Source organism: Salminus brasiliensis, chromosome 11 (genome assembly GCF_030463535.1).
Source record: "Salminus brasiliensis chromosome 11, fSalBra1.hap2, whole genome shotgun sequence".
Taxonomy (NCBI): domain Eukaryota; kingdom Metazoa; phylum Chordata; class Actinopteri; order Characiformes; family Bryconidae; genus Salminus; species Salminus brasiliensis.
The window spans coordinates 5,149,946-5,176,650 of NC_132888.1; the positions used below are offsets into that span (position 1 = coordinate 5,149,946).

General features: G+C 37.4%; 1 protein-coding gene across 3 annotated transcripts; it reads left to right on the forward strand.

The window, feature by feature from the left end:
• The first annotated feature begins 865 nt into the window (after window positions 1-865).
• zbtb32 (zinc finger and BTB domain containing 32) lies at window positions 866-25,714 on the forward strand. Of its 3 annotated transcripts, XM_072691102.1 has the most exons (6): window positions 866-954; window positions 2,026-2,112; window positions 8,053-9,120; window positions 15,322-15,422; window positions 20,509-20,679; window positions 24,934-25,714. In XM_072691102.1, the coding sequence occupies exons 3-6, from the start codon at window positions 8,150-8,152 to the stop codon at window positions 25,161-25,163; spliced, it is 1,473 nt and encodes a 490-aa protein (XP_072547203.1). In that variant the 5' UTR covers window positions 866-954; window positions 2,026-2,112; window positions 8,053-8,149; the 3' UTR covers window positions 25,164-25,714. The 3 variants fall into 3 exon arrangements, with proteins under 3 accessions (XP_072547203.1, XP_072547202.1, XP_072547204.1); XM_072691101.1 differs by lacking the exon at window positions 2,026-2,112; XM_072691103.1 differs by lacking the exons at window positions 866-954; window positions 2,026-2,112 and adding an exon at window positions 1,567-1,574.
• The last annotated feature ends 991 nt before the right edge of the window (window positions 25,715-26,705 follow it).

The window sequence follows — 26,705 nt, forward strand, 5'->3', positions numbered from 1 at the left end:
TGTAACTCTGTGCCCAACCGTAACCTTAATCTTACCATTGAATCAACCCTAAATCCCAACTCTAAACTTAAACTTAAACAAATTTTAAAATCCTTAGCCTTAAATCTAAATCTAACTCGAAATGAGTATGGTTAAAGTAAGGGTAAGGGTTAGGATTAGGATTAAGGGTTGATGTCAGGGTAAGGGTAAGGTTAAGGTTAGGGTTTGGTGTAAAGTTATATTCAATAGACAGTCATTTACATTCAACTTAGAGTTCAGTTGAATTTAATAGACATCCAGCTGAATGCTAGTTCAAAGTCTCTGAGGCATCTAAAATGGATCCACCATGTAAAGTAATTTCATATATTTTAATACATGGCTCAATCTTTCTTAATGTGAGATACAGGGTCTTGCATAAAGCAACAATGTCAGCTCATACATTCCTACACATCTTTCAAAATCATTCAAAATGCCAGATTAGGTAACACACTAACAATGGCTAAATTGATCAGTTTAGGACCCTCTGGGTCAGAAGGGCCTACAAGTATTTCTCCAAGTACACCTAACAGCAGCCCTTCGATACAATGTAGTAGAATTCATAAGCTGTTGGCCATACTACTCTATGTTTATTGTTCATTCTCACCACGTATTTGAATAATTCATGTATCCACCACACATGTATTTACACGCTACTTCAGTGCTGCCTGCATTAGCCTGGCTAATGCCACTGATACTGCACTCAGGCTATGAGAAGAACTAATGTGTTCCTCCAGATGTCAAGCAGACCAATGAGAGGAAGCTGATGAGTGAGGGGAGGGGTTGGCCAGAGAACAGAGGTAGCCATGTAGCAATGTAGCTCACCTACATTTAGTCCTCCACAGGTCGATGTCATTTCTGGGCAAAGCCACAGTGTATGTGTGTGTGTATCTGTACACTCACCCACATTAGGACATGGCCTGAACCTCGAATGCACTGGTAAGTCTCTTTCTCTCTATCTCTCTCTCTCTTTCTTTCTTTCTTGCTCTCTCTCTCTCTCTCTCTCTCTCTCTCTCTCTCTCTCTCTCTCTCTCTCTCTCTCTCACTGTCTCTCTCTTTTTAGGTCTCTGTCTGACTCTCACAATCTCTCTCTGACTCTGTCTGTCTCTGTCTCTTTCTCTTTCTCCTCCTTGTTAACTGAAAAACATCATAGATTTCAAAAGCTTCCGTGCAGCAAGCTGTCAAATTGATTGTCATACTAGAGCCTTAGCTTGCAGGCCTGGAGAGGATGTGTCATTGCTCAGAGGTTTTCCCCTTTTTACTCATGGGCCTGTCTCTTTATCTCTCTTTCTCTGTCTGGACTTAAAGTGAGCACCTCATTTCAGCAGTTTTGTTTTTCAGTAAAGTCTCCACGATAGCGCCCTGCAAATGACCTTTTAGGAGAACGCCAGGTGCACACATTGTTAGTCACTGTTCAGGAGACCAGCGTAGTGAGGAGCATGGTTCTGATCAGTAATGAATGATTAGTAAGAACTATTTGCAGTCGATTGATGATGGACTATTCGCCTATTTGCATAGGGGTCAGATTGTTATCGGCCTACACTTTAGGAAATACACGGGTGAGTTTCAACTTTTCAACAGTAGGGACTAGTGGATGATCGCATAGAGCATATTTATACTTTTACGTTTCTTTAGTAGCCTTTCCGCAAACTGCTAACTGTTACGCTTTGTCAGTCGACTGTGATGATTGCATTGTGGAACTCTTTACTGACCACAAATCCGTTTCTTAAACTAATGGTTACAGTTAGCGTGCATAGCCAAGAGCTAGAGCTGACTAAGCAAAGGCCTGTGGAATAGCAAACAACGCATTTACAGGCATAGTGGTTTTAATTGCAGCTGAAGATGAGCGCTAGCAGCACATTTTGGATGCATATGATCGAATATTGCTCATAGTATCACTATCACACCTTTGCAAGATAGAGCCGAGAATGTCAACCACGCATAATTATGATCGTTTTTGATTTTTGATTTTTTCTTTTCTTTTTTCGGTTTAATCTCTTTCAACCCCAGAAGTGGTGAGAAACAATTTCTGCAGTCTATAGAAACACCCTATGGGATTTCTCAGGGTTCAGTTTCACCTCCATCAGCAGATACGAGGTATTTATTGAAGAACATAGATTATTATTATTACACATTTCACAGCAAGCCTTATATTTGTTTTGATCTTTCAAAAGTGGCCTTGTTTCTGCCTCGTTCACAAGCCTGTCAAACCCACATATACAAAGACAAGCTTTTTTTCTTATGAATGATTACAAATTATATGAGTTGATTGTTCAGATATGTAAATATACAGTGTTTTGCAGCATATTTAACATTACTCTTACTTTCCATTAGTACTGTGATATCTGGCTTTCCACAGTTACAACATTCTGCATGACACACAACAAATAGACAGGCTTCCCTCCTTGTGAAGTAGCTTTCAAGATGCTAAATCCAAGAAAGAGAGAATAACCAGGGAACCAAGAGCAGGACAGCAATCATAAGTATGGAGTATTATAGTATGGAGTTTAGTTAATATTCCGTAGTTATATGAATGTTTTCTACAGTAAAACATTCAGGATAAACCAAATTTCTAGAGCGATTGATAAACGAAAGTTAAATTAGTAATTGTTTTGGAAATTCTCTGCAACTTAAAATTTACTTGCTGGTTCATCACGGAAAATATTGCCTACGCCTGTACAAGTTCTGAAGTTGCGTTCGGAAGAGAATTGAGAAGAGAAGAGAGTCTGTCAAGCCCAATTCAAACAGGTTTACAATACAGTATATATATATATATATATATATATATATATATATATATATATATAAATTATTTATGTATTTATTTATTTATACCAAGAAAGCTTTTGGGTAAATTGAATCTGATATGTATTCTACATACAATTCAACTTAAGTTAAATTATAAAAGTAGCTTTTTATAAAATATTCATTTGACAAACAAGTTCTGAAAGAGTGACCATGTTTAGTTTTTTTATGTTTACATTCACACAGTTCTCATTAAGCCCAGTATATAGTTTTTTTATCTATACTGTTTTCCACAAAATGTACAATAATTGAACATACTTTTACTATTACTAAATCACATTCACAAGCAAGTACTTTTGTACTTTTAGTCAAAACCTATTTTACTAGGTGTATTTCTGCTTTTACACAAATAGGGAAGTACATGTAGTAGTAGTACCACTACAAAAGTAGTAGTAAAAAGTTGTGCTGACCCTTCTATCTATGTCTCATGCATCACACCACAGCACACCACAAGTAGCTTCATAATTAAAATATTTCTCTTTAGGCTTGTTAAGAAAATGTGATCTTTCTAAATGAAATAAACCAAAAAGGACATATCCATGTTATAAATGTTCTACTATACCTACTACTATATTTTCTATAAGTTGCAAGCTAAGTTAGGTTGCTATCTACCCTTTTGGTGCATGGATGAATTAATAGAAATGATGCATGAGGCAAACGCAATACATGTCAGATGATAGAAATTGAGTAAATGATGATGTTCTGAAGAATCTTTACTTGATGCTTTGGTGATTAATATTCACACACATACAAGAGTTGCTAAGAAGAACAGCAGTCCACAAAAGCTAACTGTAACCACGCATGAAGTCATTAGAACATTTCACATTTGTGGTAAATCTTCTTCTGCAAGTAGTGCAAGCAAATGGCCAAAACTTCTTGTAATTGAGTTAAGTATATCAAATGCACTAAAGTTGCTTAACTGAAACAAAACCATCTGTGATGAAAATTTATAATGGTCTTAATTTCTTCTAAAAGTGAGTATACAAAAATACATCAATTGAATAGAAGAAGTTGCTTATGCTTCCCTTTATGCTAAGAAAAGAATATACAAAATGGTCTGAGGGAAATACACATTATTTATACTTACTTTATGCTCTCTGTGCAGCTCAAGATTGCAGCTACGCCACTACTCCGATATACTGCTATACATTTCTTGCAATATTTGTGCAAGTTTAGGCTATTGAACTTTGCTGAAGACCAAACGTGAGAAGACTTATCATGGGAAACAATACAAAAAATGAGTAATTGATAAGTTATAGCAGTGGGGATCAAAGAGTTAAGTCCATTTGGTTATCAATTCCAGTAATTTGGAAAATGACCTCTATCACTTCACCACATCTACTTTCCACCCAATCTGTCATCATCACAACCAAACTGAGGGGGAGTGATTGCATCATTAATGTACACTTGCACGCATGTTTGGGAGTTGTTAACACATTCTTTCCCCCAAAAAAACAGCTTTCACTGAGATAGGCGCTGAATGTCATTGAAGGTATTGTGATATGAAAAGCATGGCGGACAACCAATCGTACAAATCGCAGGCGAGCTGAGAGTTACTGTCCAAATACTGTGTCAAGAGGGCTACAGCATGTGTTCAGAACCTCAAATGCCACATTAATTAATTTATTTAACCTTATAACCTAAATAAAGTAAATATTACTTACCCAATGTAGTAATACTATGTGTATCGCTACAACTGCAGTACTCATTCACACTGCAGTAATTACTGCTTGTACGTACCACAGCTCTTACCATTATGATGCTTCTGTCTAAACTTTAACTCTTACCCTAATTTGCTTCTGTTCCAGAAGTAGAGCATATGGCACTGCAGCAAGTTCTCCGTAATTCTATGACGTATTGCCCCGTAATCAAACGATGTACCACTCACCACATCACTGTTACTACAGTAGATGTATATCTTAACCAACCTACTGTATCACTTTGATACTGTTGTTGTTGATCAAACAAACTTGGAGCTTTGTCTTATGAGAAGCTGCGTACAGGCATTAGTCACAGTTTCATATTCTAAGGAGGTCTGTGGCTTCAGCTTCAAACTGTAGAGCGAAATTTCAAAGATGATGCAAAATGCGAAAGTTGTTCTCCGGCTGACATGGCTAGACAAGCCGACATACTCCTCCTACAGTCTGCTTTATTCAGATGACACATGTCACAATCTTTGTAAAACGGGCAAGAGATGCCCTTAAACAAGGACAGCAGACTTTCAGAGCGTCTTCTAATATGTTGACTGGCAGAATATGTAGGGTTAAGTTGCTATGACATCAAATTTAGTCTTCGAACTCATCAAAAACAGCCCCGTGTGAAGAGAGATTCAGTGGGATGGATTGAGTGGGATGGCTTTTTCACAGTCATACAGGGAGATAAGCTACATGCACTGACTACAATGTATTGCTTATGATATTTTTAGCCTTAATGACCTAGATTCACCATATCGCGTCGATCTCAGAAGCGTCTTTCCAAATCCTTTCGCTGCAAACTTCTAGGATCACTAACAGCAGAAGATTACATTGGAGAGAACACCTTGATTGATGCATTGCAGATACATAACTTACTTTTATTGTAGACTTACAAATAAAGATGCTTTAGACAATGCCATAGAAGATCCAATCTGGTCTAAGCAAGTTTGTAATGAAGTATGTCAGTGTGAAGAAAGAATCTTCACTTGATGCTTGATGTTTCTTTACAAATGTAAAGGTTCTTCACACTCACATATCTCTGTTACAAACACAGTTCTTTATGAAACCAAAAGTGGTTCTTTGGCAATGGCATTGCCTAAATTGCTGTGATTAATTTAATCCTAAACATAACCTTAAATTTTACTTCAACCAAAACTACAGTATACATAGTCCTAAACCATGCCCTAGTCTTAATCCTATCACTAAGCTCAAAACTGTTGAATTTCACCAATGTGTTTAAAATTTGATCATCTGAAAATAGAGACATGTAGCTATAAAAAAAAGACAAAAAAAAACAACAAAAAAAACCTTCAAAGATTTAAAGTACCTTCGTGATCACCAGATGATGTATAAGGTGATCATGATCATATATATATATATATATATATATATATATATATATATATATATATATATATATATATATATATATATATATATATATATAATTTAGGATTAGCATAATTTGGGATTAGCATTTCTGGAAAATTCTGAAAAACACATTTGTTTAGGTAACTTTGAGCCAATTTTGTTATTATGCTGTTATTTCTTTTAGACTTCAGTATTTTACCTTTAAACTTTACACCCATATCTTGGTGTTGAGTATCTTTTTTTGTAACAAAAATGTCCAATTTTCAGATGCTTCCAATCCTTATCCAGAGTTACTTACATTTTAATCATATTACACAGTTAGGAGAATGTGTAAGGAATCTTGTCCAAGAACCATTACTGGTGTAGAGCTTGCCCTGTTTAGGAATTGAACTCTAGTCCAAGGGTAGGGTTTGTGGAATTTCATGTAGATTGGGTGTTATCACTAAACTACATTAAACCAATACATGCAGTGACAAATGTCTTCAGTCTGGAATACAAAACCAATAACCTCACCTATTTCTTCATTTTCTCCGGTCGTACAAATATGTATATTTATACATAGAATTTCAAAGAGGCCTACTGAAGGCACTCATTTTGCTTTTACAAGTACTTCAAAAACATGACCTGACCTGCTTTAGTGTATGATGCCATCATTGTAATTGTATGTAAATTGGTTAGTATTGATGTGGGTGACAATAAAAGGCGTATTGACTTTGTCGGCTATGGAAAAAGTTTATCATTAAAGCTCAATGTAATCAAAGAAGAGCTAGAAATTGATGTGGCATCAAGAAAGTACGAGAGACAGAGTTGTCTTTTACACCTGTGCCTAATTAGTTTGAAGTAGCCTCAGTATGTTAACACAATTCTTTTAGTTAGGATTTTAAGTTCTTTAACATTAGTTAAAAATAACCATTTAGAGTTTATCTTTGAATAAACTTTAATATGTTATGATAGTTGTCCTAGTAAAGCTTTTTATATAACAATTTCACACACCATTTGTACATTTACATTTACATTTGAGGCATTTAGCAGATGCTCTTTTCCAGAGCGACTTACAAAAGAGCTTCACTATTTACCCAAGAAAAAACTCAGCTAGTTTAAATAAGGTAAAAATTCAAAGATACCTCTAAGTTTGGACTCTACTAAACACAAGTCATTAAGGTGACCACTCTACTACAAGTATTCTCGAAAGAGGTGTTGCATATTTTACAATATAAAACTAAGATAAAGGAAATCATCAATGATCTACTTAGCATTAGTGTTGAAGATTAACAGTGATGTATACAGAAAATAAATGTCTAATGTAATTTTTTAACATTGTGTATCTCACATGCATAGGAGGTTTAACTTTAAACATTTGTAGCTACAGTAAAGTCCAAAGAACCTTTATTTGATGTAAAGTGTCTTAACACTCCAGATCATAATTACAGACATGGTTCTTGCTGGGACTATCATTGCTCAAATAACCAATTAAGCACCTTAACATTTGTACTATACTTTAGTTACAATAAAGCAAAGTCATGGTATGTACTGGTCAGTCACTTAGTCCATTATTTATTAAGTCATGTAAATGCATAAGTGACATACTTCTTGAATTTTACAATTGAGTTTTCATGTAGTCTGACTGGCCATTTTTTGTGTGGTAGTCAATAAGCCACTGGAGTTGTAATCTTAAATTTCAAAGAAATTGTCTAGAAATGCAAGAAAAATAACAGCAATTTTCTAATTGCAAAATTAAAAGTATTAAGTATTGCTGAAGTAACTGTCTCTATTGTCTGGAGAAGAAGACTTTCTACACAATTTTACAAAATTGCTGTGAGGATTTGATTGCATTCTACGACAAGAGTGTTTGTGAGGTCAGTATGTTGGGTAATGATCACCACCCCACCTCACAAATCATCCCCAACTCCAAGTATTGGATGAAGCAGCAGAGAACACAGTTCCACAGTTCAATGCTGGAGGGCTTTATACCCCTCTAGCCTACCCCTTGCATTAGACAGCATGGTGCCAATAGGTTAAAATTCATCTGCTCCAGAAAGTCCTATTATAATGACAGTTCTTCTCTACAAGGAATGTCTGTGTATTTGCACATCAAAGCAAAGACCCATTTAGTAAGCTTTGTAATTACTGATGTAGCTCCTCTTATCTCTCTTTTCCTTCTCATCAGGTTGAATGGAGATTCCCAGCACACGATCTATCCTAAACACCTTCCCCACTGTTCCTCATCCTTTCTCCGTGTTTCTCTTTTTCCTGAAGAAGCTGAGATGATCCGTATTTATAACCCCCACCACTTGCCCTTTTTGCGCCAGACTGAGGCGTTTCTGCGGCAGGGTACCCTTTGTGACACTGTTCTCACGGTTGACGGTCACATCTTCAAAGCTCATGCATTGGTGTTAGCCTGGGCCAGCAAGAACCTTGAGCGCCAGCTAACCAGCCAGAATCCAGGTGCAGGCTATCGCTGCAGTGTAGGTAGCGTTCCTCCACACACTCTTAAGCAAATCCTGGACTTTGTGTACAGTGAGTGGGTGGAGGTCCCTAAAGGGGATCTTCCAGATCTTCTGAGGGGAGCTCAGCATCTGGAGGTCCAGTCACTTGTGGAGCAGTGTCAGGCGCAGATGAGGGTCCTGGAGGGGGTTAAAGATGCAGACCCAAAGCAGAGGCTGTCCCCTGATGTCAGTGTAGGGCATTGTGATTCAAATGCATGCAAGAAAATCCCCTCTTCTGATGAGGCGTCCCCTCTCAGTTCTTCTTTAGATTCTCCACCTGTGACACACTCTGAACCAGAAAGGTCAGGGCATGTCTCAAGTCCATCACCTCCCCCCCCACTGAAGCCCCCCTTGTCCATGGGTGTTCCATCTACTGCAACTTCCAGAGAAGTCATTGTTTCCAGTTTGTCCACGTCGCCAGCTCCAACCCCCACACTCCACTGGCCACCTCTAAACCCCTCCCGCCGGATGGTCCTGAGCTATAGAGACCTCATGGCGGTCCACACATTTCGAGCCTCCCAGCATATGGTGGCATGTTCCTACCCCACGCCCATGTACCCCTTCCTTCACCGCTCTGTCCAGCCCCAGGTGCCCTCCTCCCTGCTGGGCTACTCTGCCCTGGTCCATCCCTACAATCATCTGCTCCGCCCTAGACCTCTGACCCTGGATAGTCCAGTTGTGCCAAGCCTCAAGGGGAAGAACGGTCCTATCAGTACAACACTGGCAGGAGGTGAACAGGACAGAGAAAGGTAAGGTAACAGTTAATGTCAAATGCACTAATTCTACCATTTCCCTTTTTTGCCACATGGTCTAAAATGACTTAGAATCACATTCCCTTCATTGCTGTATGCTAAAAATTAATCATAGGTTTCTCGCCTCCTGCAAAGCTCCATTTAGACGGTAATAGTCGGTAACAGCAACAATGAAAAAATGGAAAATATGAATTTCCTATTAAACAGAATATAATTCAGTGTGAACACCACACAAGATTATAGAGTATACCTGCACAGGGAGCAATGGATTCATACAAACAGATACCTTCATATTTTAATTCTTAAAATAACTTGAAAAAAATGTGATCATAAAAAAATAATACTAAATATTCAGTGTATTCATACATATATCCAAGTATTGTACTGTACAAAAGCCTACTGTTAATGTGAACAGCATAATTTAGTGAAAGAACTGTTTTTACAGATTATTATTAATAAATAGAATTATGGACTGCAAGTATTTAATATTTATTTAATTCCATTGCACTGGTGTATTTTATCACATTGTATTTTGTGGCCAGTTTATAACTGTTAGCCACTGGAGGCTGAGTAGATTTCATTCTGTTTTGTTTCATGTATCACCCTTTTACTGTGGTAAAATCAGCGTAACACAAGGCCCAGAGTGGCTTATTGCTCTGCTAAAAACACCTCGCTAGCCTATTATGAGAATGCTTTGATGCCTCAAAATCTGCCACTGTGCTGCACCTTTACGTATACTGCTCTCAGAAAAGATACTAAGTTGTATTTGACTGAGTACCAATAGTATCACTAGAGTGGCACATTTAGGAGTATATTTCAGTACTTTTAATCAGGTTAAAAAAATATATATAATAATAATAAAAAGAAACTGTACCGTATTCCATATTCCATGCAGTTATTTGTTCAAAGCGTTTTAGGTTTGGTGATGTATTCACTTGTTTAAACCTCTTTAAACTCAATGTGTGCCCACACTTTATTTACTCACGCTTACAAATTTAAAAGTATGCTTAATTGAATTTAAAGCCCAAAGGGTAAATTAGTTAAATATTGTATTTTCAATTGAAGGATATTCAACATACCTATTTATACACATATGAAAATATAAAGTATAAAAAATATATATATTTTGTGTGTTAAAAACATGTATGTCACACAAAAGAACATGTATCTCCAAAACGGCAACTAGTGGACGTCAGTGTAAAAATATTTTATTATGAGTCATTCTGAAGCATTTCTATTGGTCCACTCATCATGAAATGATGAACACAATGTAAAGTACAGCTGTCAGATTCATATTATGACGAAAAGTGAAAAACAGCAAAAATGAAGTTACAAGGTGATGAGATCTGGCAATATGTCTAACTAATAAAAATCTAAAACGAAGATAATGTGCTTAGACAATAAGTATACTACAATAATACTATAAGCCGCGCAACTTAAACTGAGTAATAACTGAGTAATACTTTCTGATTGACTTACCGGCATTCAGTAATCTGCATTATGTGGAAGATACTAGCAAAAGTGATATCCATTGGAATGGATGCCGGGTCTGAATAAATTAAAGGTTGAACCCAAACATAATTGGAAATTGAAGTTGTGTTGAGGTTTTCTTAATATAACTCTAAAGCGATGTTGAAATGTTGCTACTCTTTTGAACATCTATAAAGCAAAATAATGAGTAATATGTAACTAATAGCATATCATAAATTATAATGTATGTCAGAAATGCTACTAATTATTATATTGAAATTGAAATCATGCATTCTAATTAATTGAAGCTCTGTATGTGGGCCCACGCTTCAAATTTCTGCATAGCGTACACCTTCCGTAGTTATGTTACATAAAGTAATTACTCAGTAGCGTGTAGTAGTAGTTGCCGTTAACGCAACTAAACCTTCGAGTCTGAAGGGTTAACATTAGTGGGAATCTTAACGTCAGTGTGTGACAGATCAGTCTTATTGTATCCACCGCGCATAAACATCTTGACTAATATACGTCTTACTTTCCAACATACATTTTTTCCTTAACCACCTCTCCACACCTACACACACACAGTTTTATCACAAGTGCACAGAGTTACCAATCAATTCTGTGCTTTAATTCATGTGTATCATTAAGAATTTGATACATTGTTTTTGGTTATTGCTATTTTTTTAGCAATAGAAATTTTAAATTACCACTGCTGATCAGCCACCCATGCTGAAACCTCACATACGCAGGTGCACTGTACGTCCGTGTGAGCCTTTTGCACTGTACAGCCTACTCGGTTCCTGTCTGAGAAGTGTTATGGAGCAAAAGGGCTAATACTATCTGGATGGAGAAACGGAGGGGAGACCCCTTCATTCTCCCTCATTACTCAAAAAACAAACATGAAAGTCTCTCTTTGTCTCCATTAGAGCCATGGGTGGTGTTTCAGTCTCATTTTTAGCCACTGTCTGCTTCTTACACACACACACACTCCATTCATGCAACAATTTTCTGACACTTTCTGACATCTTAAGGCCAGTTAAAACAACAACAGCACTTCTTCTGCAAGTTGAACTGTCTGTGTAGGTTAGCATGTGGAGTCGATTTGCCTCAGATGTTTCTACTTTCGCTAATGCTCGATTTACCTGCACAGCTGTACTCCCTGTAATGTTCACCGCTACCTAATGTAATGTAACCGCTGCCTATGTACTTTACTTGTGACACACTGAAGTCTCTTTAATCTGTAAGATGGCAACCGGGCACGACTGCCCTCCTGTTCTATTTTGGGAGGAAGAGGAGGAAAGAATCAAACCCGCAGATCTTTTCTCCCTCCTTCTGTAGATGTTAATCTGTGTCCACCTTCATTTTGGCAGAGGAAACCATCGCCTTCTTGCTTCGCTTCCTGTCACACACGCGCACACAAATACACACAAACACACACTTGCACACAGGCACCTTCAAATGCTCCCCCTCCCCACCTTCATGCCTTTTTTCTTTTTAAGACCCACAAAAAGAGGTGATGTAAGATCCCTTGTAAGTGATTTCCCCCCCCCAATTTGAGCTCATTCTGCAGTCTCCTCGTGATCTTTTTTGGAGTGGTTGTGTGATGGGTCGTGCATGTGCATGTGGCCTACGTATGTAAACGTGCCCTGAAGAAATGAATGCAGCTCTTAAAAGGCAGGAAAATTAGATTTTGTGAACATTTATTGGATGTTTTTCATTTTCAGTTCAGATTTATCATATTTGTGACTGTCTAGGTCAATCTAAACCTTCATGGCTTCCTTAGATTTTTTGACTTTCAGGCAAAGTGTAGTGTATAACTGACTTTAGGATACTATCTTATTCACACTAGGTAGGGATATTTCCTGAGTGAGCAACAAAGCCAATTCAAAATGCCATAACTATAAATGTAAATGTGAAGGAGGTGGTCATTAGAAAACATCATTGCTGTCCTGCACAAACCTTGTAACTCATTTTCGCTATTTTTCTCTTACGTAATGTAATTCTGGCTGTTGTTTTTCACATTGTGTCAAAATTTCAGGAACAATCAAAATGCTTCAAAATTACATAATGAAATCTTTTTACATTGACTGAAATTAAGTATATATCGTTGCCATCCAAAGAAAAACATGTATCTCCAAAACAGCAACTTTACAGGAGTAAGAATAATTCATCTTAACTTTCAATGGAAAGTCATTTTTAAGCATGTCTATTGATTAAATTATTCACACAGGGTACAGGGCAGCTACAGGGTCCAAAAATGGAGATACATATTTTTCACTGGACGGCAGCGAGATAACTTAGTAGTAAGATTGAGTAGATGGCAGCACAAGAAAACTGACCAATCGAGGCAGACCTCTGAAGGTGTCTTGTGGTTTCTGGTACCAATATGCTATCAGCAGATTCTTTAAGTCCTATAGGTTGTAAGGTGAGACTTCCATGGATTCCATTAGTGAGTTTTATGTGCCCATGACCCTGCTGCCGGTTTACCAGTTGTCCTTTCTTGGAACACTTTGGGTAGGGACTGACCACTGATGCATACTGGGAACACCCCACAAGAACAGCCAGACATTTTGGAGATGTTCTGACCCAAAAAATAGTACAGTGACTTATATTTCTGTCATGTAACACAGGTAGAGTCTTGCATAAGGCAATTGAATGTTGTCTGCCACAGAGAAGCTGGTGCTGGTGTTATCTACTACACTACCCCAACCACACAGTACAGGACAGTCTCTTGACGTCTCTTGAAGTTTTGTTTTCTTAAAGGTGAAGATAGGAATTAGATTTTATCCTAAACTAGTCATTTCCAATTCCCACCCACTCAAGTTATAGACTCCTCTTCCCATGATTCTACCAGCACGTGGAGGGTGAAGGCTTGCATTTGCTTCGTATGAGACATGTGGAATCAGCCAACCATTGTTTTTTTTTGTTTTTTCTACTTTTCTAACTGCTATTTTACTATAAACTGTTTTATTGCTGGTGGAAAATATTGGCCTAAAGGTTGAGCTTGGGACCAGAAGCTCACTGGTTCGTTCCCCTGAACCGGTAGAAAGTGGGGGTGGAGGGAGTGAAGGACCAAAGGTTAAGGCACTTAACCTTGATTGTGGGCTGAGGTGGTTGCTCACCCCAATTCAGTAGTTCACTGCCATGGATGGGCTGAATACAGAGGTTAAAAACCAGTGTACTGCTGTGTAATGGCTCTAAAATGTGGGGTTTTTTTGCCAGCCAAAATGTACCCCTCTTTGGAGGACCAATTAATTATTTTTTTTAGTAACTGGGGTGGTTGAGTAGAGAGATGATATAAAATACTACACATTTATTTCACAATGAGGTGAAAATATAAGAACAAACATTCAAAGACTACAAAAGGAGAAGATAAGAAGCGAGAAAGAGAGAAACTATGGCTATTTATATATACATACTAAACTATAGCTATTTATAACACTTGCCTTTTATATATATAAATAATGTGTGTGAGTGTGTGTGTGTGTGTGTGTGTGTGTGTGTGTGTATGTGTGTGTGTGTGTGTGTGTGTGTGTGTGTGAATATGTGTGAAAAGAAACATCCGGGTCAAGGCACCAGATAAATAGAATAGTTATGGATGTCTAAAGCTTCTCTTAGTGTTGTTTGGATATTCGTTTGGTCTTTTTTAGCTGGTGGACGTTTCACTAATTCTAATGCTGTACTCTCACTGCTGACCAGTCCATTATGACTTCACTTGTTCCAGTGGTGTAAAAGTATAAATCTTATATCTCCAAAATCTTCTTAGCTTCCAATGGAAGTCAGTGTATATATAAAATCTCATATGTTGGAGATTTTCTATTGGTTCATTGATCATGACTTGATTTTGACACAATGTAAAGAACAACAGCTAGATTCACAATATACATTATATAAAAAAGTAAATTGCAGCACAACCGAAGATGCATGTTTTTTGCATGTCAGCGACGATATTCTGTATAATCATCACTAATTACACTAATTTTCTTTGTTTCTTTTGTATTTTTGGTCCCAGTTGTGTGGTAAGTGGTTCTTCTGGCAGCTTGGTGGAGTGAAAGCTGCTCATTGTTTTCTGAAGTTCTTCAGTTAAATGCTCTTAATAACAAAATGTATGCAGAACCGCATGTTTTATCATTTTAGTCACGTAACGGTGTGGTAACTGTTGTGCATGTGTTATCAAAAACAGGCATCAGATCCTAACGGTGCAAAACAGTGCTTTCGAAATGGTGATCATTGTTCACGGAACATCGCTCGCAACCTTTATCATCCTCCAAACTCAGATTTGAGCGACTTCATTTCTAAATGTTCGTGTGAGAGTGGACTCCTCTCTGTTCTCACACTGGTCAGAATTAGCTGTGGTCAGTCATATTCGTTTACAAAGCCAAAGTGTCTCTGAGAGCAGCAACGCAAACCACCTGCACCTGATTAGACAACTCTTATCCGGTGGCCTATGCTGTCACTAATAAGCCTTTACTGAAACGTATCATGTATTTTAGAGTGTTTTTTAGATGTCCAACTATTTTAGTCCAAATGTCTGTAAAGCATGAGTTAGTGTCCAGTGAACTACACTTTTTCTACATTAGCTCTGAGAGACACTCTTGCCTCAATTTGAGAGGCTTAAGAAAACAAGCCTCAGTCAATTGAAAAGGGTTCTTGCAGAGGGAAATGCAGAGGGAAGAGGTTTGTCAAATGCCACATTTAGGTTTTTCTCTTATTCTGTTGTTTCCACAGGAAACCAAACGTTCAGTCAGAAAAAGAGATACTTTGTAGACACTGCAGCAAGCCAGCTGTAGAAAACGCATGGAGACAGACATCCAGGTCGGCACCCTCAGGTAAATTACACACACACACATGCTTGCAAACACACACACACATGCGGTCAGATCCATACTTATTTTCACAGTGACACATTTCTATATTTTTTCTACACCACCTCAGTGGAATTCAAGGGAAGCAATCTTCATAACAATGTGATTAAAGTAACGACCTCCAGCTTATTTCAGTATTGCATTAACCAATCAGAAATTACCACCATTTTTATACATAGGCTCAGAAGTAAGTAGATATTTCATAGCTATTTACTTAGAGTAATTATTTTTAATATTCGAAAGCAAATCCTTTGTAGTCAACGACTGGCTGAAGTCTGGAACCCAAGTACATCATCAAATGCTGGGTTTTCTCTTCCTTTGAGATGACTTTACCAGGCCTTTATTGCAGTCATCTTTAGTTGTTGCATGTTTGTTGCCTTTACTGTCTTCAGTAAGTGAAAAGCTGCTCATTTGGATTGAGGTCAGGGAATATGACTCTGCCATTTGAGAACATTCAATTGCATTGCTTTAACAAGACCATGGGTAGCTTTTACCTGCACTGTAAAGCATCATCCTATCACAGATGTTAAACAGACAGTATTTCTCTGTACACTTCAGAATTCATCCTGCATCTTCTACCAGTGACCCAATAACAGTGCCTCCACCATGTTTATACTGCTATACTGAACCATTAAGCCTTCCCTTCACTGGAACTATGCTTGCTATTGTGCCTGGTGATGTAAGATTTGCATGCAGCTACTCAGCCATGGAAACCCATGCAATGAAGCTCCCAGTGCACAGTTGTTGTCCTAATGTTAACTAATGTCAGAGAAGGTTTGGAACTCAGTCATTGAGTCGGCAGAGCGTTGATGACTTTTATGCAGTATGAACCTCATCACTCGATGACCCCACTGTAACTTTTTACGTGGTCTGAGAATTGGTGGCGGAGTTGCTGTGGTTTTTAAACCCCTCATTTTTTAATAACACCGCTCACAGCTGATGGAGAAGGATCTAGGAGGGAAGAAATTTCACCAGCTGATTTGTTGTTGTTGCATTGGTACATACAGAACCACGCTGGAGTTCAGTGAGCGCTTTAGACCCTTTTGTTCTTTCACTAATGTGTGTAAGAAAGGCTGAGTGCAGACTGCAGAATTCAACGATTGTGAGCTGTGTCCCAATACTTTTGTCCTAATAGTGTACATAGATAGATAGATAGATAGATAGATAGATAGATAAATAGATAGATAGATAGATAGACAGATAGATAGATAGATAGATAGATAGATAGATAGATAGATAGATAAATAGATAGATAGATAGATAGATATGTAAATAGTTAGAAAGGGAACATTGTGGCTCTCTTGTGGTACATTGGTGCACTGCTGCGGTTGACTGGCAAAAGGAACTGTACAGTACGTTCTGCACTGCATGCTGATTGGCTGTACAGTGCACACTGAAAACATGCAGACGTCACCTTTCATTTTGCGTGTGTTTGAGTTGGAGTGATCATAGTGCATCTGAAACAGCCCTGTTACACTTTTTTAATGCACTAAGTTTTCACTTTCTTTTCACTCTGAAACTTGGGGAAGCAATTAGTCTCTGTCATTGCAGGTTTTTATGCTACACCGTGCAGCATCCTGTGTGTGAGTGTTTGGGGTGATGGGGGCACTGTTAAAAAAAAAAAACAAAAAAAAAAAAAAATCAAGAAAGAAAGAGAGAATGAGAGAGTGCAAGAGGTTGTATGTTTGAAAAATAGGTGACAGGCCACCAAAAGCTTTATGTCATTCTTGCAGCAGCACAACTCGACACAAACTTCCATATGTCCTTAGTTCTCACAAACAGTCTAAACAAAGACAAAAGTGTTAACCACGCTTTTCTTCTTCATCTTTTCAGCTGTATGAGAGAGGATGTGGTGTGTGTGTGTGTGTGTGTGTGTGTGTACACGAAGAGCAGTACAGCAGGTTGCATGTTGAAAGTTGCCACAGGATGTTCTTATCTAAAAATGGGCCCCTTCGCAGCATGATGGCAACGTTGGGATGACACCCTTGGCCTTAAGTTTTTTTTTTCTTTTACATCTCACCCTCCTATCCACTTTTTACACACCATTTGCAATTGGGTATGTGTGAAAAGACAGGAACGATCATGTAAAAACAGGTTTTAAATAGGATTGCATTGCCGCCGCTCTTTCCTAGACTTGGACATTTAGGTGGAACGCAAATGGAGCTTGCGCTCACTCATGCTGAAGCTGAGGGACGTCTCATACAGCTGCTATAATGAGTGATCTACTGTATTTACAGGCACACTGATGGCCTAGCCAAATAAATAGATACATAAATAGACCAGCCAACCACTGCCTGTGAAGAGAAATAGGTCAGTTTAGCATGAAAATTAGTGTCAATGGTGTCTGTTGGTTTACTGACCACAGTGACCTGCTTATCTTCTGCGCACGAAAACAGGCTAAAGTTATTAGATGATATGAACTTTTTTTTGTTTTACTCTCAGTTTGTAATGAAAGCATGACAGAATTATTTAATGCATTTAATAGGACTGTATGCAATGGTATGGATCAATGGACGGATGGAGTGACTGCCTAACTGCCATACAAGGCACAAGTATTGAGACAACTGCTCATTTATTAAAAAAAGAGTTGATCCTGCTCTTATTGGAATAATTGTCTCAACTGTCCAGGGATAAAGGCTTTCTGCTAGATTTTGAAGGCACATTGCTGAAGGTTTTGATTACATTCAGTGATGAGTGAGGTCAGGATGTTGGATGATCACCACCCTACCCCACCTGATCCCAAAATTACTGGAAAGTACTGGAGAACCATCCATTATTCCAGAAAACACAGTTTTTCCACTGCTCCACAGCTCACAGCTGGGGGGGGCTTTATACCCCTTTAGGCGGCATGAAGGTCCTACTCTATTGGCAGTATGTGTGTGTGCATTTGCACATCTTTGTCAGGAATGGGTGAAACTGAAAGTAGCTGAATGCATTCACGACAAGGGGTGTCCACAAACATTTGTAGACAGTTTTTAGACAGTGTAGCTGTTACAGAAGTTGGCATATCAATATACATGAGTATGGATGTTGGGCCAAAATCCTGAAACAGCACACACTCTCACTGTGTGAGCTGATGGTGTTAGCTGTGTATTTCTGTAGATTACTTGAGCTATGTGAGAAAACAGAAATGATACATCCAACACGTGACTCAGCTGTACTGAGTTAGTTAAATAGTTTGATCACTTTCTACATTCAAATGGGATCTTCGTTTAAAATCAGCTTATGTTTATATTAAGTTCTATGTAAGTTCTAAGTATCTATCTATCTATCTATCTATCTATCTATCTATCTATCTAACCAATGTGTGTGTATTATCCTTGGGTCATCTGTGACTTTTATATTAAGCTAATGTCATTTCAAGTAGCAGTGACTGGAAAATTACTACAGGTAACTATCAGGTTTCACACCAGGGTAGCAGAGTAAATCAAAGGAGTAAATCCGGTAAATAAATAATCTAACTAAATTAACCCCTTAAATACCCTATGGGCCACCAATGGGCCAAAAGTGTTATTACAAGCTTCTATTACCAGAGAACAGCCCCACCAGTTTGTACAGTCTCTGTAGTTACTGCGTAATACACCTTAATGTGTAATAAGTCTGGATGTGTTAAAGGGTTAAAGAACCAAATCAGATAAATTTATAAAGTCCTAAAACAAAAAGTAGCTTCAACAACACATTTGAGAGTGGAGCATGGACAGGTCAATAGTTCATAATATAAAAAAATAAGCCCCTTTTCTTCTTTGTTATCTCGCTTGAGCTCTGACCTTGAGCCAAAGACGGAAATAGGCCGTGTCAATGTTTGTGTGATGCACATTTTCACACATAGACTGGCCAGGTCTACTGCTTACCTTGTCCTTTGTTGACACCTTTAATTTTCTGAAAACTTTACGTTGCTTTGAAGTGGAGATAACCGTTTCACTGAGCACACAGGTCGACTGCCCACATGTCAGATGCATCTGTAATAGGTAGCTCTTGTGTGTAAGTGTGTATATGAGGTCAGCCTAATGCTTTACCTAAATGTCACAACCTGACACTTTATATATTTTACAGTTATTTATGTAGTTAAAGAAGAATGACTCAATACATGTAACATTAATAACTGTTAGATGTCATTGAAGTTCTAAAAGCTCTATATGACATCTAACAGTTATCAGTGTTACATTTATTGAGTCACATTGAAATTTAATTCAATTAAAATAATTAATTTATGTTATTTGTAATTTATTTACTTATAGCTTTAGTTATTAATTATCAAAAATCACTCCTTCTCTTAATGAAAATTCTCTTCCTTTGCTTAGCAAAGCTTAGCTGCCCAGAACTCCAGCCCACATTTCTTGAGTTATCCCTCCTTTGCCTCACCCCACAGTGAGCCTGGTCCACACTTCAAAAGAGGGTTTTATGAACGATGCTGTAGAAGAAGCATTTTTGGCTTCATAAAGAACTATTTTCGTAAAAGTGAAGTGTGTCAGTTGTATTGAGTTAGTTAAATAGTTTACAGTTTAAATAGTTAAATAGTCACTTTCTACATTCAAATGGGATATTTGATTAAAATCAGCTCATTTTGTTTATATTAAGTTTAGTCTGTTGCCATTGGCTTATACAAGTTTAACCCTTTAAGCAGCCTTAAGGTGTTATTACAAGCAGTAGTAATATGCACTGATGCAGTCTGCACTATCTATCTATCTATCTATCTATCTATAATGTATATATGTATGTATCTATCTATCTATAATATAATGACTTAATATAATGACTATAATTAACAAACATGGGAGTAATCTAATATAAATAATTCACATATTTTTCCTATTTGGATGTTTAGGATTTTTTTCTAAATTATGTAAAGCTAGTCTAACCTGGCAACATTAACTATGAAAGAATATACTGTATTGTTTGTGGATGAAGCATAAATAAGTCGATGTGATTAACTTTTCCTTGTTAATGCTTAAGGTCTTAATCCATTAATTCTGTGATGATTGAACAGACGAACCTAGAACTGCATGTTTACTATTCTCGCTCTCTGTATCTCTTTCTCTATCATTACTAGGTTCAGAGGAATATCATGGGTGTAAGTTCTGCAGGAGAGGTATGAGGGAGAAGAGATCGCTGCGATCACTCAGAAGAGGTCTAGGTGGTGAGAAACCCTATCAGTGCAAACATTGCAGCAAGAGATTCAGCCTGAAACACCAGCTGGACACACATCTCAGAGTACACACAGGTACAGTGCACAACAGTTGGTTCTGGCTTTTAAAATCAAATTAAATGAAATTATCCTTTTAGTGAGCTCCTCAGGATTAGTCTGCACCACTGTTTCTCAGGCCTGGTCCTGAAGCACTCCTGCACCTCACATTTTAGTCCTGTTTTTGGTTTAGTTTAGTTTAGTTCAGCAGTGTAAAGCAGTTTACTCTCCCCGCAAAACCCTCGACTGAAAGACATTTTTAAACAAGTTTTTAAAGCCTCACCATGAGTTCTTTAGAGCCTACCTAAGCCTAGCCCCAAAAAGCACACTCGCGGTCCTGTAGTCCTCATGTCCCTGAGGACCATAAGGCTGTTGTCTTATTTCTCAATCTGCAGATGTAAAAGGTGTTCACAAGTGTCCTTTATCCACCCTTAATAAGCCCTTTGGCAAGAACCACTATAAATCAGACTTAACAGCAGCAGCCTTAATTCCCTTTTATAATTCTTAATTTCCTTAATTCCCTTTTAATAACAACATGTTTGATTATTCAAAGATTAGTGTCCTCAAATCAGAATCAGAATCAGAATCTCTTTATTTCACCAAGTATGTTACACATACAAGGAATTGGTCTTGGTGAGAGCAACACGTATGACAAGTAACAAAAAACACAGAATACAGATTATTTACAGTATTAAACTAAAGGAAAATGACACTAAACAATAAATAGGGTAGGGGATAAATTAAAAAAGCAAAAAGTACTAAAGGTAATAAAGAGCTGATATTTACAGAAAGTAAAGAGCTGATATTTACAGAAAAGAACATCTGTACAGTGTGCAAATAGACATAGTGCAAATAGGCAGAGTGCAAAATAGCTGTTCAGTCCGGTTTGGTACAGTTCAGTTGTATGTTTTGAGGTTTACAGTGGGAGGTGTTCACCTTATATATATATATATATATATATATATGAAGAGAAACCCGATATATGAAGAGAAACCCGAGCCAAATACCTTTTAGGTATTCTAGGACACATTTATAATTGTTGTATAACAATAATCATAATACTACTACCGCTACTACTACTACTACTAATAATAATAATAATAATAATAAGTGACATAATTATTTTCATTCCAATAAATATATATCAGTCTGCCCCCTTGAACAATTTTTAAACCTAGCACTTTCGAGAACCCCTGCACTATAGGTGCGAATGTCACTGACATCATCTGAGTGCAGACCACAGGGCTTATGGCACCTTTTGGGGCTCGGTATTTGTTAGTTTCAGGTTGACCTGTGGCTGAGTTTCATCATTTTGGTTCATGCTAAAGCTTCAATATGCAGTTTTAGAGTTAGTTTTAGTGTTAAATTTAGATTTAGAAAAATATTTAATAGAATTGCGGGTATGGAAAGATTTGACTCATGTTCAATTCTGTTATCGTTAAACTGTTTAAACCATTTAAACCATTAACAGAGTGGAGAGACATTTTCCACTATTGTGTGCCTTAACTCTAGGTGCCAACCTTAAACTAGATTCCACATGCCATGTCTAAAAACTGAATTTCATGGATTAATTAAGATAATTAAGATACTGTTGGTGTAGCCTTAACATTTAATGCATAATAATGAGAGAAGATGTTTGACATATCACATTGCCTTGAACACATCCCACACATACATAAAAGATATTTTTAATTATTGAAATGACATATTCTACAGAAAAATAGATTTTCCATGCAATTGACTTTGTAACTCCTGGTAGAATAAGCATAAAAAAAATAGATTATTTTAGGTTAATTAGTAAAAAAATAGTAAAATAAATAAGTTGAATGTCTGAATCAGGAACCAATGACAGTAAATAATGTGTGGCTATAAAGTAGTCATTTAGTTAATATTTTGTCTATAATTTGTGACTAAATCATACCTCATTATTAACAGTGACCATTTAATATAAATTCATCTTTCAAAGCCGATTTAATAAAGATGAACGCCGGATTCTAGAATAAGCCATGTGTTTAGCCTTTCAGTTTCACAACAGGGAGCCCTAGCTCACATTTGCCGCAACCAATCACCATGTTGTTTGATGTTCAGTTCATTAATGTAATAAGTAATGTCAAGCGTTTGGCAGTGGCGGTGAATGTGTAACCGTACAGTCTGCCTTCAAAGACATGTTTGGTAAAAGCAGGCAACTGTTCTGTCTGAAAGTCCTTGGCCTCGCAGTTGACTTGAGAAGGGCTGCATGTTAAAACTATATTCCCTGCAAAACACATTAACTGCTTTCAGAATATTGCACACTGATGTGAACACACACGGTGCCAGACAGTCTTTAGACTGTCCCAGTCATTCTGATGTATGTAATGATGTGTAGGTTCTGCGCAGTTTCACTGTTTCACTCTTTCACTGTGCAGTTGAGAAGATCCAAATGCTGATTAGCCGTGTGTGCACCATGCATACAGGAAGAAAGCAGTAAATCCTGTCTCATCACACCTGTGTGGTTATTTTACTTACTTGAAAATTACTCTTTCAAGCTCTGTGAGCCGTGAATCCACAGCAGTTTAGTCATTATTTTAAATCAAGACCTTTAAAATATATTAAAAATATTAAAACCTACACTGTAAAAAGTGTGTCATCTATTCAACTAAACAAAATGTATGTGATAACAAGCAGTTAAACTGGGTTTATTCAACTTAACTCAACACTTTGATTCTTTCATCAGAGAAGGATTCATTCAAATTATTTATTTGAGTTGAATAAACCAGTTGAATTGCTTGTTGCCACATTATTCTTTTTTGTTGTTGTTGTTGAACCTCAGTTGAGGCACTTTCTACAGTATATTTTGACTATATATTAAGCAAGGATTAACATAAAATAAGGTTCAGGCTTTTCTGAACACATATAAAAGGTGCATGTATTTGTCACTGTACAGTGTACACTGTACCTCGAAATGTGTCCTCCACATTTAACCCATCTGGTAGTGAACACACACACACACACACACACACCTGTGTGTTAGGGGCAGTGAGTCCATTTGGTCCATTTTATCTGCTCCACTTTTACCATATGGGAGCAGATACAATTGTTTTCTACATACTTTGTTAGTTAGCCTTCTTTCACCCTGTTCTTCAATGCTCAGGACCCCACAGAACTGACCACCAAAGTGCATATATTTTTTGGGTGATGAGTCATCCTCAGCACTGCAGTGACACTGACTGACATAGTGGTGGGGAGTGTGTTAGAAGTGTGTGTTGCATCAGTGGTGCGAGTGAATCAGACAGCAATGCTGCTGGAGTGCTTAAAAACTTCAGAATCACTTCTGCACAGAGAATAGTCCACCAACCAGAAATCCAACAGCATCCTGTGGACAGTGTCCTGTGGGCACTGATGACGGACTAGAGGACTAGATTTTTTCCCCCAATATGCAACCAAATGTTAAAAGGAAAGGGAAAAACAAACTTTTCTGAAATACAAGGTAGTTATGAAAGCTGTCAATTTAATTACAATGTATTTATTATTGTAATTTTATTTCCAGTAGTATCATATCATATTCAGTACTCTACAGCTTTCACAGTCATTTTGGAATCATCCACAGCTCTGGTTATCACTGCCAAACATTTTGAACTAGGATATGCATATTGCTATAGTTAGTTTATAACTAAAATTCCCTTTGCTTTGTTGAAAACTTGATTTTCAGTGGCAATTTTTATCTTCATACTCATGTGGTCAGCTGGAATCTTTTGATGCAATCCTAAAATTAAAGGTACTACAAAGTGTTATTTTAGCAATGCCATAGTTAAGCGACACCTTAACTAGCTTCTTGTGAGTCATTACAAATTAAATTATTAAAAAAATTAAAAGTCACAATGAACACATACTTATTTACTCAATTAGAAACCTAGTAAAATGAGTGACCCTTTTTAGACAGCAATGTAATGCCTGCAAGTAATCACCCCATTTTTAAAATGTACCTGTTATCTAATTGCTCACTTGTAACAGCATTTACCGTAACACTGCCCATGTTTTGCGGTACTGCCCAACCCGGGTAGCACCGTTGACTGTTTTCTGTGTGTGCATCGGTTTTAATGGTTTAAAAGAATGGTAAAGATTGGTTCATGGTCTGCCATTTAAAATCCAGCCATATATTGACTCTTTCTTCAGAGTTAACACTGCTAACAAACACAATACACTGTTGCCTTTACTAAACAACCCTGAAATAAACCATTTTTAAGGTTGTAGAGAATCTCCTTGTACATGTCATTTTTATCTAGATAGCATTTCTCTTCTTTTCTCTCTCTCCAGGTGAAAAACCCTTTGAGTGCCGACTCTGTGGTCAGCGTTCACGCGACTATTCAGCTATGATCAAACATCTGCGCACACACGGCGGGGCCACGCCCTACCAATGCACCCTGTGCTTGGAGTTTTGCAGCAGCTTGGCTACCATGCAGAAGCACCTGAAGGGCCACTCCAGCCAGGACTTCCCCCCAAACTGGAGCCTGAGCAGCACCTACCTCTATACCTGCCACACTTAACATCCAGCTCTGCTAAACAAGCCAAGCCTGCTTTTAAAACCAAATATCCAAAACCAGAATATCCATCAAATAAGTTATTTTTTAAAGATATTTTATTATATTATTTTTTACATGATATTATGTGTAAAGATATCAGTCTTTAAATAATCATCAGTGTTTTCCTCACAAGCTTGCATGCTACAGCCACAGTAGCTGGCATAATAAGTATAAGTAGCATGCCATTTACAATGCCGTATGCATGAGCAGGTCAAAGTAGTGAGCTCATCCAACCATCCTTCCCCATCGTTCTCTTTTTTTATATTGTTTTATATTATTATATTTTATATAAAAGTCCCCATTTTATCTGATATTGCATGCCTCTCAGACCATCTCAATTTGTGAGTTTATCACAGCATGTAGGATTTGTTCTCATGCTCTTATTGCTTTTTGTAACAGTGACCTAATGATGTAAAATGGTAGTAACTTACATACCATATTTTTATACATGAGCTATTTTGAGCTATGACTTGTACAGTTAATTAATTAAAGCATTATAACTGCCACCAGCCAAAAAAAAAGTGTCCTGGTTCATCTGAAAAAAAACAAAACAACAAAAAACAAACAAACACAACTGCTTACCTTTCTACTTCACCTGGCTCAGATGACTGGCACCCTCTTGAGGCCGGTTTTGGTAATACACATACTTTCTTCATCTCTACTGGCATCTCTACTGGTGAGTGTTTTGGAGACTGTCATTAAATTAAAGTGTTAGATTGTCTCCAAATCTACTAATTAGTTTATAATAGTTAATCAATATTCACAATGCCATTTATGTACACAGGCAGGCTTGTAGCAGCCCCCAGTTTGTAGCTGTCAGCATGCTAAAATGGTGTGGTCACCCCAGCGGAAGCACAGCAAGTGAGTCATAGCAGTGCAAAGAACAATTAGATTATTCTTTAAGTCTTCCTTTATTACCTAGAACAAAGCGGTCAAGTCAGTCATTTTGCTGTGGTATGCTATTAAAATGTCACGGGATCTTCAAAACTTTACAGCAGTAGGAATAAAACATTTTATTTTTAATGGAATTCAATGTAAAAAGATTTTATTCCAAGTCCTTCTGATACTTCATGTTAGGAACTACCAGATTCAGATTACCAAAAAAAATAATTGAGATACCAGGTTTTTGTGTGACAGCAATGATATACATTGACATACTCAATTAATCATATTCAAATTCAACTTTCTGTATTGTCCAGTTTGAATCCACACTTCTGATTTTCCATTGTCAAGAAATTACATTTCATAATACTGTTTCATAATTATTAGGCAATTATACATAGACTAAGTAGGAATGCATAGTGTAGCGTAGTGCTGCATTAATAGCTAAATCCCTTTTATTAAGTACTGAGGAGTTCTCGTTATTTATTTAGAAGGTCATAGTGGACTGATGATTGCTGGTACTTACTAAACAAGAATGAATGAGTCCCATGTCTTGTGGAGAACTGCATACTAACTATACCTTTTTATTTAAACTACTAATGAACAGCTTTTCTATTAATGACC

Coding starts and splice junctions, on each gene's coding strand:
- zbtb32 (XM_072691101.1), top strand. CDS start 893: ATGTGTGTGTGTATCTGTACACTCACCCACATTAGGACATGGCCTGAA. Junction 955..8,052: donor CCTGAACCTCGAATGCACTG/GTAAGTCTCTTT, acceptor CCTTCTCATCAG/GTTGAATGGAGATTCCCAGC. Junction 9,121..15,321: donor GGTGAACAGGACAGAGAAAG/GTAAGGTAACAG, acceptor TTGTTTCCACAG/GAAACCAAACGTTCAGTCAG.